Source organism: Ranitomeya imitator, chromosome 4 (genome assembly GCF_032444005.1).
Source record: "Ranitomeya imitator isolate aRanImi1 chromosome 4, aRanImi1.pri, whole genome shotgun sequence".
Classification (NCBI taxonomy): domain Eukaryota; kingdom Metazoa; phylum Chordata; class Amphibia; order Anura; family Dendrobatidae; genus Ranitomeya; species Ranitomeya imitator.
In genome coordinates, this window is record NC_091285.1 from 575,520,176 (window position 1) to 575,534,864 (window position 14,689).

Below are 14,689 nucleotides of genomic sequence, written 5' to 3' on the forward strand. Positions count from 1 at the left end.
AACCAAGCGCACAGCCCGAGTCTGAGCAAGACGCTGAGTCCGACTTCTTTGCTCAGCAGCATTCACTTCGGTCACGACCGAATAGGAGACCGCAGGAGAAGACAAGGCTTGGGATCCATCCCATGCAGAGGAAGAATCCCTGCGCCTAACAGAGTATGTCAAGTACAGAAATACACCCACTTAAATCATATCAATGAAATTCATCAAGTTCCGCTGCTGGCAGCTCTCTTTGCAATTGCCTACTAATGACGTCTCAGATGTGCTCGATGGGAGACAAGTCTTAAGACACTGGGATCCATGGTAGAACACTTAGGCAGCACAAGCAAACTGAAGCCAGCCATTGTCATGTTTAAACATGTCTCTTGGGATCCTTTGGATAATAGGTTGTACCACTGGTTCCATGAATAAATCAATATGATGGCGAGCTGCTAGCATACCTGGAATGAAGACTACAGGGGTTCAGCTACATAACATTAGGCACACCATAATCTTGGGATTATTACCGCTGTAGTTTCAAAATGTGGTCGCTTGTTTGTAGTAACAATATGCTGCTATAATTCTGTATTGCAGTACAGTATATTATAAATCTTTTAATCACCTATTAAGCACTGAAAACAGACACAGAGGCATTTAATAGGATTACAGCTGCCATGCCAATCAATCAACACACTGCAATTATACTGCGGCATGGCGAGCAATAGGGCGATGGAGGGGCCTTGCCACCTTCTCCTTCTGTCTTAACACTTAGATGCAGCAGTTGCTAGAGACTGAAGCATCTCATGGGTTTCACTGCAGCATTTGGTACTGGCTCTAATCCGTGAAGTTACAGGAAGGTGCCACCAGTATAATACAGCAAGAACCTACCATACATGGAGCACATCTTGTGCTGGAGCCCATTTCATATACCCCCTATTACCATTTGATGTATATTTTCATTTAGGCAAAAAAGAATTAAAGAGAACCTGTCACCCCCAAAATCGAAGGTGAGCTAAGCCCACCGGCATGAGGGGCTTATCTACAGCATTCTGGAATGCTGTAGATAAGCCCCCGATATCTCCTGAAAGATGAGAAAAAGAGGTTAGATTATACTCACCTGGGGGGGCGGTCTGATCCGATGGGTGTCGCGGTCCGGTCCGGGGCCTCCCATCTTCATAGGATGACGTCCTCTTCTTGTCTTTACGCTGTGGCTCCGGAGCAGGTGTACTTTGTCTGCCCTGTTGAGGGCAGAGCAAAGTACTGCAGTGTGCAGGCGCCGGGAAAGGTCAGAGAGGCCAGGCGCCTCAACAGGGCAGATAAAGTACGCTTGTGCCAGAGCTGCAGCGTGAATACAAGAAGAGGACGTCATTGTAAGAAGATGGGAGGCCCGGGACCGGACTGCGATGCCCATCGGACCGGACCGCAGCGGGACCGCCCCTGGGTGAGTATAATCTAACCTCTTTTTCTCATCTTTCAGGATATATTGGGGGCTTATCTACAGCATTACAGAATGCTGTAGATAAGCCCCTGATGCCGGTGGGCTTAGCTCACCTTTGATTTTGGGGGTGAGAGGTTCCCTTTAAATTAAATTTTTAGTTTCCCCCAGCCCTGCTTCACTGCTCCCTTAATAAGTTTCAGCTAGAAATCTGGAATGCCCACTAGGACCGTGGTCGGCACAGTTCTTAAAGGGGAAATCACGGCGGCAGTGACCCGGTCCGTGGCCCTGGGTTGATCCTCCTGCCCCGGTTTTGGTGGAGGGGGAGTTGGAGTATGTTGTGGAGAAGATTTTGGATTCTCGTGTTTCAAGACGGAAACTCCAGTATCTGGTTAAGTGGAAGGGTTATGCTCAAGAAGATAATTCCTGGGTCTTTGCCTCTGATGTCCATGCTCCCGATCTTGTTCGTGCCTTTCATATGGCTCATCCTGGTCGTCCTGGGGGCTCTGGTGAGGGTTCGGTGACCCCTCCGCAAGGGGGGGGTACTGTTGTGAATTCTATGGCAGAGCTCCCTCCTGTGGTCACAAGTGGTACTTCGGCTGATTCTCTCTATGAGCTTCCGTTGGTGGAGGAGAGTGGTACTGCGGCTTCTGAGTTTCCTTCCTCAGGTGATGTGGTGAAGTCGTTAGGTGCTGCTCTATTTAACTCCACCTAGTGCTTTGATCCTGGCCTCCAGTCAATGTTCTAGTATTGAACTTGTTTCCTCCTGGATCGTTCCTGTGGCCTGCTGCTCTGCATAGCTAAGTTCCGCTTTTGTTATTTTGTTTGCTGTTTTTTTCTGTCCAGCTTGCTTATTTGGTTTTTCTTGCTTGCTGGAAGCTTTGGGACGCAGAGGGTGTACCTCCGTGCCGTTAGTCGGTACGGAGGGTCTTTTTGCCCCCTTTGCGTGGTTGTTTGTAGGGTTTTGTGTTGACCGCAAAGTTACCTTTCCTATCCTCGCTCTGTTCAGAAAGTCGGGCCTCACTTTGCTAAATCTATTTCATCTCTACGTTTGTCTTTTCATCTTAACTCATTATATGTGGGGGCTGCCTTTTCCTTTGGGGTATTTCTCTGAGGCAAGGTAGGCTTATTTTCTATCTTCAGGCTAGCTAGTTTCTCAGGCTGTGCCGATGCCGAGTTGCATAGGGAGCGTTAGGCGCAATCCACGGCTGCCTTTAGTGTGGTTGGAGAGGATTAGGGATTGCGGTCAGCAGAGTTCCCACGTTTCAGAGCTCGTTCTATGTTTTTGGGTTATTGTCAGGTCACTGTATGTGCTATGACTTCTATGTCCATTGTGGTACTGAATTACCTAATCATAACACCTGGGCATCCAGTTAAAGGTGATGAATGGAAGTGGAAATAAAGTCTAATGTATTAATGTTCGTGAGGCCACCTGTGGTACTCGGCCAGAGATGGCCGATGCTGCTTACAGGGATATGCTGGGTCCGATGGTAATGCCCTCTAAAAACTAGCTTTATTTAACAATATTTAAAAAATACACCTACCCAGTAAAAAAAGAAGGTTTGATACCAAAATATTAATACACTGAACAACATTAATTTGCCTACAGATTACCTGCAATAAGCCTAAATAGATCTCTACCTGGCTGTGGAGGTTGGAACCCTAAAGAACGATCTGGCGCCCCCACTCAGCATGGTCTATCCCTCACTTCCCTATCACAGCCATCTCAACAAGGTAGGAAAACAATACATAATAGGGTAGGGATGAAGAGAGCCTTTTGAATAGATACACTCGATAGACAAACTTTGCAGAAATCTTGTATGGCAACATTAATCATAATCCATCCGTAGTCATAGCTCATATTCCACCAAGTAATCTACCTTACACAGATATAATAAGGCTAAACATACCTAAAAAATAAAGTAAAGTAAACATATTGATTTTAAGATTTTTAGAAATTAAGGAATAGGTCACTATTCATCATGACATCCGGCCTCTGTAACATCCACAATACCTCCTGATGAACCGTGTTTACGGGGAAATGCAACGCGTCGGTGTGCATCCGACTCAGATAAGCTCATTCCTTAATATCTAAAAATCAATATGTTTACTTTACTTTATTTTTTAGGAATGTTTAGCCTTATTGTGGGGCGTGGGTAGGAGATATTTGATTCATGCAAATTGGTCACTCTTTTACTGCCTATTGTGGTTAATATTGCCCAACAAGGCACACACCTGATGGATATATTATATCTGGTAGACTACTTGGTGGAATATGAGCTATGATTATGGATGGATTATGATTAATGTTGCCATACAAGATTTCTGCAAAGTTTGTCTATCGAGTGTATCTATTCAAAAGGCTCTCTTCATCCCTACCCTATTATATATTGTTTTCCTAACTTGTTGAGAGGGCTGTGATAGGGAAGTGAGGGATAGACCATGCTGAGTGGGGGTGCCAGATCGGTCTTTAGGGTGCCAACCTCCACAGCCAGGTCGGGATCTATTTAGGCTTATTGCAGGGAATCTGTAGGCAAATTATTGTTGTCAGTGTATTAGTTTAGTCTCTAGCTTAGTTTCTTTAGTTTCTAGCTTAGTCTCCCTAAGCTAGAAGATCGTTGGGTACAGCCGGGACCAGCTGCTTCGAAAGCATCACCAAACCAGGGATTCAAGCTTCAGGAGGCTAATTTGCATATTCCAGGTGCCTTCTGGGAGAAGCGAAGTCTCCCTAAGCTAGAAGATCGTTGGGTACAGCCGGGACCAGCTGCTTCGAAAGCATCACCAAACCAGGGATTCAAGCTTCAGGAGGCTAATTTGCATATTCCAGGTGCCTTCTGGGAGAAGCGAAGGCTCCCTAAGCTAGAAGATCGTTGGGTACAGCCGGGACCAGCTGCTTCGAAAGCATCACCAAACCAGGGATTCAAGCTTCAGGAGGCTAATTTGCATATTCCAGGTGCCTTCTGGGAGAAGCGAAGTCTCCCTAAGCTAGAAGATCGTTGGGTACAGCCGGGACCAGCTGCTTCGAAAGCATCACCAAACCAGGGATTCAAGCTTCAGGAGGCTAATTTGCATATTCCAGGTGCCTTCTGGGAGAAGCGAAGGCTCCCTAAGCTAGAAGATCGTTGGGTACAGCCGGGACCAGCTGCTTCGAAAGCATCACCAAACCGCGCGCCGTAAGGCGCGCGAATTTTTGCCTGTAGGACATTATTGCAAGAGAGCTTGGCTGAGTAGATTACACAAGAAGGAAAACACACAGCAAGTCAGCAGGATCTAGGAGCAACATGGCAGATGTGACAACCTACATGGTGAGCTGCAGCATGTGCTACATGTTCACAGATCGACCAGAAGAAGAATCCAATTTCACCTGTCAGAAGTGTAGACTAGTGGCCCTTTTAGAAGAAAAGGTGCGGGGTCTGGAAGAAAGAATAGCAACTTTGAAACTCATCAAAGAGAATGAAGACTTTCTAGACAGAACAGAAGCATCTCTACTGGTCACAGAAGGTGCAAAAAGTGTCAGAGAACCTCCAAAAGCAGATGAGTGGAAGCATGTGACCAAAAGAAGCAAGAAGACCATGGAGAAATCACCAACCACACAACTGAAGAACCGATATCAAATCTTTGTAGAGGATGAAGATGGCACACCTAAGAATGAAGCAATACCAGCAAGCAAAAAAGAAAAGGGCACACAGCAACAAGTGACAGCAAAAAGTACAGCCAAGAAGCAACGAAGAGTGGTGGTGGTGGGAGACTCACTACTGAGAGGCACCGAAGCAGCCATCTGCAGACCGGACATAACTGCAAGAGAAGTATGCTGCCTTCCAGGTGCGATGATCAAGGATGTGACCGATAGGATACCAAAGCTCTTCAGCTCCAAGGACGTCCACCCATTTCTTCTGATACATGTTGGCACCAATGACACGGCAAGGAAGGACCTACCGACAATCTGCAAGGACTTTGAAGAGTTGGGGAAGAAAGTAAAGGAACTGGATGCACAGGTAGTTTTTTCTTCTATCCTTCCAGTAGACGGGCATGGCACCAGGAGATGGAACAGGATCCTTGATGCAAACAACTGGCTAAGACGATGGTGCAGACAACAAGGATTTGGATTCCTGGACCACGGTGTGAATTACTGGTATGATGGACTCCTCGCCAGAGACGGACTACACCTCAACAAACCTGGGAAACACACATTCGCCAGAAGACTCGCTACACTCATCAGGAGGGCGTTAAACTAGAAGAAGAGGGGACGGGAAGAAAAACATTAGACTCGAACAAAGACGACCCAGGAAAACATACTCAGAAGGGAGGTAAGAACATTTCTAAAACAATCCACAGTGAGGAGATTGGAACAAAACAAAATCCTCTAAACTGCATGCTCGCAAACGCCAGAAGCCTGACAAACAAGATGGAAGAACTAGAAGCAGAAATATCTACAGGTAACTTTGACATAGTGGGAATAACCGAGACATGGTTAGATGAAAGCTATGACTGGGCAGTTAACTTACAGGGTTACAGTCTGTTTAGAAAGGATCGTAAAAATCGGAGAGGAGGAGGGGTTTGTCTCTATGTAAAGTCTTGTCTAAAGTCCACTTTAAGGGAGGATATTAGCGAAGGGAATGAGGATGTCGAGTCCATATGGGTTGAAATTCATGGAGGGAAAAATGGTAACAAAATTCTCATTGGGGTCTGTTACAAACCCCCAAATATAACAGAAAGCATGGAAAGTCTACTTCTAAAGCAGATAGATGAAGCTGCAACCCATAATGAGGTCCTGGTTATGGGGGACTTTAACTACCCGGATATTAACTGGGAAACAGAAACCTGTGAAACCCATAAAGGCAACAGGTTTCTGCTAATAACCAAGAAAAATTATCTTTCACAATTGGTGCAGAATCCAACCAGAGGAGCAGCACTTTTAGACCTAATACTATCTAATAGACCTGACAGAATAACAAATCTGCAGGTGGTTGGGCATTTAGGAAATAGCGACCACAATATTGTGCAGTTTCACCTGTCTTTCACTAGGGGGACTTGTCAGGGAGTCACAAAAACATTGAACTTTAGGAAGGCAAAGTTTGAACAGCTTAGAGATGCCCTTAATCTGGTAGACTGGGACAATATCCTCAGAAATGAGAATACAGATAATAAATGGGAAATGTTTAAGAACATCCTAAATAGGCAGTGTAAGCGGTTTATACCTTGTGGGAATAAAAGGACTAGAAATAGGAAAAACCCAATGTGGCTAAACAAAGAAGTAAGACAGGCAATTAACAGTAAAAAGAAAGCATTTGCACTACTAAAGCAGGATGGCACCATTGAAGCTCTAAAAAACTATAGGGAGAAAAATACTTTATCTAAAAAACTAATTAAAGCTGCCAAAAAGGAAACAGAGAAGCACATTGCTAAGGAGAGTAAAACTAATCCCAAACTGTTCTTCAACTATATCAATAGTAAAAGAATAAAAACTGAAAATGTAGGCCCCTTAAAAAATAGTGAGGAAAGAATGGTTGTAGATGACGAGGAAAAAGCTAACATATTAAACACCTTCTTCTCCACGGTATTCACGGTGGAAAATGAAATGCTAGGTGAAATCCCAAGAAACAATGAAAACCCTATATTAAGGGTCACCAATCTAACCCAAGAAGAGGTGCGAAACCGGCTAAATAAGATTAAAATAGATAAATCTCCGGGTCCGGATGGCATACACCCACGAGTACTAAGAGAACTAAGTAATGTAATAGATAAACCATTATTTCTTATTTTTAGTGACTCTATAGCGACAGGGTCTGTTCCGCAGGACTGGCGCATAGCAAATGTGGTGCCAATATTCAAAAAGGGCTCTAAAAGTGAACCTGGAAATTATAGGCCAGTAAGTCTAACCTCTATTGTTGGTAAAATATTTGAAGGGTTTCTGAGGGATGTTATTCTGGATTATCTCAATGAGAATAACTGTTTAACTCCATATCAGCATGGGTTTATGAGAAATCGCTCCTGTCAAACCAATCTAATCAGTTTTTATGAAGAGGTAAGCTATAGACTGGACCACGGTGAGTCATTGGACGTGGTATATCTCGATTTTTCCAAAGCGTTTGATACCGTGCCGCACAAGAGGTTGGTACACAAAATGAGAATGCTTGGTCTGGGGGAAAATGTGTGTAAATGGGTTAGTAACTGGCTTAGTGATAGAAAGCAGAGGGTGGTTATAAATGGTATAGTCTCTAGCTGGGTCGCTGTGACCAGTGGGGTACCGCAGGGGTCAGTATTGGGACCTGTTCTCTTCAACATATTCATTAATGATCTGGTAGAAGGTTTACACAGTAAAATATCGATATTTGCAGATGATACAAAACTATGTAAAGCAGTTAATACAAGAGAAGATAGTATTCTGCTACAGATGGATCTGGATAAGTTGGAAACTTGGGCTGAAAGGTGGCAGATGAGGTTTAACAATGATAAATGTAAGGTTATACACATGGGAAGAGGGAATCAATATCACCATTACACACTGAACGGGAAACCACTGGGTAAATCTGACAGGGAGAAGGACTTGGGGATCCTAGTTAATGATAAACTTACCTGGAGCAGCCAGTGCCAGGCAGCAGCTGCCAAGGCAAACAGGATCATGGGGTGCATTAAAAGAGGTCTGGATACACATGATGAGAGCATTATACTGCCTCTGTACAAATCCCTAGTTAGACCGCACATGGAGTACTGTGTCCAGTTTTGGGCACCAGTGCTCAGGAAGGATATAATGGAACTAGAGAGAGTACAAAGGAGGGCAACAAAATTAATAAAGGGGATGGGAGAACTACAATACCCAGATAGATTAGCGAAATTAGGATTATTTAGTCTAGAAAAAAGACGACTGAGGGGCGATCTAATAACCATGTATAAGTATATAAGGGGACAATACAAATATCTCGCTGAGGATCTGTTTATACCAAGGAAGGTGACGGGCACAAGGGGGCATTCTTTGCGTCTGGAGGAGAGAAGGTTTTTCCACCAACATAGAAGAGGATTCTTTACTGTTAGGGCAGTGAGAATCTGGAATTGCTTGCCTGAGGAGGTGGTGATGGCGAACTCAGTCGAGGGGTTCAAGAGAGGCCTGGATGTCTTCCTGGAGCAGAACAATATTGTATCATACAATTATTAGGTTCTGTAGAAGGACGTAGATCTGGGTATTTATTATGATGGAATATAGGCTGAACTGGATGGACAAATGTCTTTTTTCGGCCTTACTAACTATGTTACTATGTTACTATGTTACTATTAATATTTTGGTATCAAACCTTTTTTCACTGGGTAGGTGTATTTTTTAAATATTGCTAAATAAAGCTAGTTTTTAAAGGGAATTTATGTTCGCACACTTAATTTTACTCCTGGTTATACCTTTTTTTTGGATATAAATCCGATGGTAATGCAGCTTAGATGGTTTTGCTCCCCACAGGTGGAGCGGAGGCCCCAGGGCTACCAGGACAGAATATGAGGGGTTGTAGATGTTGGGGTGCAGGAAATAATTGGAGGACACAGGATTTGCGGTCTCTTTACCTTTTAATTGCCATTGCAGTCCAGGGCACAGGTTACAGGTGATCTTTGAAATCCAGGCAGCCTGGAAGTGGTTCGGAATCCCCCTAACCAGGTGGGGTTAGAAGCCTTCCTTTATGCGCTGATTCTGGGTTCTTAATGCATTAGCTTTCCTCAAGTCCCTCTCTTAATCTGTCCCTCGGGTGGTACACTACCCTTATGGCAGGCAGCTCAAGCTTTTTTACAGGTGTCCCTCTCTCATGGCTCTAATCTGCTGCTGTGCCTTTGGGTGTCAGTTGTGGCCAGGAAACCTGCAATCTCCTGGCCTTCGGTTTCTGGTTTCTTGCGCTCAATCCTGGGAGTGAGCTCAATCGCAGCTCCTCTCCCAGTTTCTCTCTCCTTTGCTTCCTCTCCCTTCACTGTCTCTCCAGACTATAGAGAAGCTACCCTGAAACCGGGTTTAGAGCTCCCCTTTCTGGCCTGGAGTCAGGAAAGTGTTGTATGCTAGTGTTACTTGCTAAGGGGATTCTTTCTCGCTTCCAGGCATGGCATCACTCTCCCCGGGAGGCAGGCAATACCACTGTGACAACCAGATTCCTGGGGTGTCCCAAATCTATCAGATGATATGGAATTAGCATAACACATGATAGCTGAGTTACTGGTTGGAAAGTCTATACCAGATTTATCTATCATACAATATCCAGTGCCATTTTACAATCACAATTTTCTACGAACACTTCAGATTAGCTGAAATTTACTTAGATTGTACAATAATCATAGTGAATTAAACTGGTTTGAAGAAATCTACCACATAAGAGACAAAAGTCAGGCATAGGCTTTCTAAAATATACACACAACTCTCTGGACGAAACCTTAGCCAGCCCGGCCAACTTACATCTGTTCCTGGGAGGCAGAGGTGAAATTGAGTCTCACTGAGGGAGTTTACTCTCATGACTTCTCAAAAAGCATTAAGATGCCAGGAAAGCATTACAAATGACTTACCCGGTGGTCTAGAACACCTGAGTTGCTCCACCATTTTGGGCTTATCATATGCTATGGAGATGCTAAAGTGTGACAGGTTTCCTTTCACACTTATTGTGAAATAATCAGTTATTAAAAACCTGGAAAGATGTATAGTCTACTATACATAAAATATGTTCTCCAAAAATGACATTAGATATTGTGGTAGTCAGACCCACTTAATTTTGCCAACCATCTAAGAACTCCCTGGCTACGTAATGTTGTCATCAAATGCCTGATACCACTCTGTCCGAAACACAGTCGATAGACAAGGTCCACTAAATCTGTCGTTTGGAAGAACTAACCAGCTGGGTAGACTAGACTACACAGATGATACCTGTCAAACAACATGGGATCCCTGAAAAATTTGTTCCACCTGTCTTAATCTAACCTTACAACTATTCACTTTGAACAAAACATTATGTCATGGATTCACCTACGTTCACAGAACTCACAGTCTTATATCTTCATCAAGCTCACAGATCTGAGAGGTTACTGAATTTTTCCTATATTGAGCTACCCACAGCAGTACAGAATGAAGCCTGCCTCCTATCCCCTCAACACAACCAAGTTCTATTTCTTTCAAAAAATGTTTTTTTAAGACAACATGTTTATCTGGTTGAGCGTTATCCTTAATGAAAATCAATGGAAGGATGCCAAGAAACAATGCACAAGGGGATACAATCTGTAATTAGTTGGAGGAGGACCAAAAGCAATGTCAGAAAACAATATTTTTCTCAAAGGTGTAATAGTAGATGCTTTCTAACAAGCTCTCAAACTTCCAGCAGGTGAGTAACATACTGTACAGTACATTAACCTACTGTCTGTAGCCTGTCATGTATGATGCTTATCTTCAGTTTGTTCTTCAGTATGAAAAATGTGAAATTTTGCTCTTATTAGGGAAGAGTTCTTCAGCTAATGGTAACCTTTTATATCAGCATGTTACTTAAATGGGGTTGTCCACCTTGGGGGACTATTTTTCTTACTTACATACATGTATGTTTGGCTAAAAATAATTTTTGTCTTAGGGCTTCAACAAAACTTTTGCATGGTTTGCCTTCTGTAGTGTATGTTGTACTATCTATTGCTGGCTGTAGAATGGGTTAAATGAGAATCCATCAGTGAGAGCATTCTGACAGTCCAATGTGAGAGTTTCTAACTCTTTAATCTGTATTAGGGCTCGTGCAGACGCCATGTTTTTGGTCCTGGTGCAAACCGACAAAACATCAGATCGCACTTGGATCAATAATATTCTATAGGGTCGTGCACATATCCGATTTTTCTTTTTCTCAGACAGAATTTTTCCATGGAGAAAATCACAGCATTCATGATTTAGATTTGTAAATCGGATTGCAGTTGACCATGCAAGTCAGAGGGTCCATTAAAAAAATCGTACCCCACTGGGAATTCCATCTTCTGGGAAAATCAGATCATGCTCAGCGTTTGAACTGAATGTGATTAGTTTAATCAGCCCAATTCTCTCAGATGAGAAAAAATATGATCGCGGGATCCTAACATTAGTGCGATTCGATTTACGGATGCAAATCATGCATGCTGCAATTTTTTCCTCGGACAGAGTTGAAAAGTGCATCTGATCCTTTTCTATGTGTGAGTGACACAGCTCAGTTGCAAAAGTTCACTTTTGTTTCTGTGTGTGAGTGACACAGCTGAGTTGCAGTGCATCTGTTCCGTTTCTGCGTGCGAGTGACACAGCTCACTTGCAGAGCTTTTCTTTTGTTTCTGTGTGCGAGTGGCTCAGCTCAGTTTTAAGCATCAGTTTCGTTTCTGTGTGCGATTGACACAGCTGAGTTACAGAGCTTCTCTTTCATTTCTGTGTGCGAGTGACACAGCTCAGTGCAGAGCAGCTCTTTCGCTTCTGTGTGTGAGTGGCACAGCTCAGTAGCAGAGCTTCTCTTTCGTTTCTGTACTGTTCCTCTCAGTGTAGTAACAGACATTGGAACTCAGCGTCCTGTTCACACTGAGTGGCGTTATCCCAGTGCATACAGGCAATCCCTCATCGTGTGTTCCGTCATTGTTTACTAGCAGTAGTTTTCCATCTCTGCACAGTGGGCCCCGGGTTGCAATTGTGCTTTATTATTTATTTTATTTAGCGCAATCTGCCAACCCTAACACATGTTTTGTCTGATCGTATTCAGACCGAAAATATGTTTTTCTGCATGAGCCCTTATTCTGATCTTGTCTCACCTGATTTATGACTACAGACCTCATTAAGGATGAATGTGCAGGGAAACAAAGAGCCCGCACAAAGCAAAACGGTGTAAACATTTTACATTTTAATTAAGCTGAATAACAAAAATGATTTATGTCCCCAGACACATGTATTTAGGTAAAAACAAAAAAAAACTGTTCTCAGACGTGAACAAACCCTTTAAGGTACCGTAACTAATTTTCCTCTTATTTCTACACATCTTGCTTAAAGCTTTTACACAACAAAGATCTTTCCATATCCACATTGTACTAATCGCGGGGGAGACTCGGAGGATTTTCTTACTAACATACTGTAAATAGCAGATTTCTGCCCTTGACATTTCTTTTCCCCTCGGCACATTATTTGTGTCATCTTGACCTCCTCTCGCTATCACATCAGCCTTCCTCTATTAGCATAGTGGAAAGTAACTACTGGATTATGAATAATAATAACTAATGCATTTTATAGGTCTCGTAATGTCTCCACTTTTCTTTGTATAAAATAATAAAAATATAATCTACTTAACCCTGCTGTTCTGTTCGGTCTGGGGAGACCTATTTTGAACTTTGGTATTTTTTGGGGTGTTCAAGATGCGGTTCTGAAACTTGTGGTTGATTGACTTAAATGAGGATGGGTCGGTCGGCCACGGGTTTCAGAGCCGCATCTTGAATATTTTAAAGAATATTGAAGTTCAAAGTCGGTCATTTTTGACCAACAGAACAGCAGGGTTAAATGCTCTCTCGTTTCAACAAACCTTGCTCAAGTCAATAGTACAAGCAAAAAAACAAGAAACATTGTCTATTATATTACTGGAGAAAAATGCTTCTTTTACCACTTATGAGCCACCTCTTCTCCGCCGCCTCTGCCTTCTGGTGTCATAATGAACGGTGAAAAAAAACTGTAAAAATGTGTCTTTGTCAAAATAAAACTGATTGCCAGCTCGCTGAGGTGTCAGATTACAGCTCACTTAGGCGTCAGATTACAGATATCAGTTGAAGTCTATGGAGGAAAATGTTGGAGGAGAAGGGAGAGACACAGACACACCCAGACTTGATTGTGCTGCATCTTTCTTAAAACGGTTTCATCTCAGCCTAGTGCTTTATTCTCATTACTACTTTACGCCACATGTGTCCAGGGGAAAAGACGATTCAGTTGCTCACATAAGGTGAGTTTTTTATAGTGAGATGGCACGAAGGTGTCATTACTTTTGGTAGGGGCACTGAAGAGGCATAATTGAAGTACTGATGATTTGAGTGAAAGTATCAGCTTACCACCTGTGTCTCGCCAACTCTGGGGATAGGCTTCAAAGGATATTGTTCTGATAAAGGCTAGCTTACAGGACAGGTACCAGGCTTCAAACCCCCATAGTCAATAAATGATCACCTATACTGTGGATAGATGAAAACTTGTTTTCAACGGACAATCCCTTTAAGGGTTCATTAAGGCATGAAAGCAATTCATAGGGTGCCATGGCATGTCCAAATTGCAAGAGGTAAGTTCTCTAAGCTCTCCTCTGATGTCTAGGCCACTGTCATTCAGCCACTGGTGTGCGGTTCTCTAAAATAGTGGCAAACGTGACGAGATTAATTGTAAATGCTCCGTGGCAATTTGTTGGAGTAGATTATTTTATATGTGTTGTTTTAAGCCTTGTGAGTGTAGTGCACTGATATAATTGCTTACCTGCTGCCTGCAGTCTTGCCTTGCGACTCACCACAGTCCCAAACCGATTTTGGGCCACGCAGTCATATTCGCCCTGGTCAGAGGATCCATCCTCCTTATCGACATGGAAGAATGGAATATACAGAGAACCATTGGGAAGTGGAAACATGTCTGCCCCGTTCCATAGGTGAGCGCCATTCTTTCTCCATGTAATAGTAATGGGCTGGACACCATCTGCAGAGCACAGCAGAGTAAGCGGCTGTCCTGGTACTGCTACCTCATCGCTGGGCTCTGCTGTAAAGGCCAACTCCACCGAGTGTCCTTGACCTGTGAGTGAACAAAACAGTTATTAACAAAGATGATTGACATATTCCTTCTTCACATTACATTCACATTTGATGTTTTTTTAGGTGTTTTTTTCTGGTTGTACATAAATAGAGAGATTTTAACAATTCACGCTTTGGTTGATTTTATAGCAAATTTGATACATTTATAAGGAAAAAACGAGGAACATTTAAAAGCTACCAGAATATCCGCTGCAGGTTTGTTTCCAGGACCAAAACTAGATCTGATTTATTAGTGTCCATATTCACTCTTGGAAATATGAAGAACATGCAGAATGTGGATTTTGGTACTTTCCATACTTACAGGTAGTGGAGATTTTTTCTATAAATAATAACAAATTACATCTAAATGTTACAGGACTCATGAACCTGCAATGTGCTTTGGAATATATTGCCTCTATGTAAAAAAAAGCAAAAAAATAAAAGATAATACTTTTACAATAAACCTTGCACACTATTACAATACAAAGTATTACAATACATATGCATTATAACAATCCCAGCTGGGTTGGGGAACCTCAG

At 42.9% G+C, this 14,689-nt stretch overlaps 1 protein-coding gene across 1 annotated transcript in view; it reads right to left on the bottom strand.

The window, feature by feature from the left end:
• The window catches only part of IGDCC3 (immunoglobulin superfamily DCC subclass member 3), a 233,753-nt gene that overhangs the window by 135,456 nt on the left and 83,608 nt on the right, over positions 1-14,689 (bottom strand). Inside the window, exon 2 of the mRNA XM_069766358.1 lies at positions 13,845-14,150. Within this exon, the coding sequence (XP_069622459.1) occupies positions 13,845-14,150 (306 nt within the window). The remainder of the gene's footprint in view (positions 1-13,844; positions 14,151-14,689) is intronic.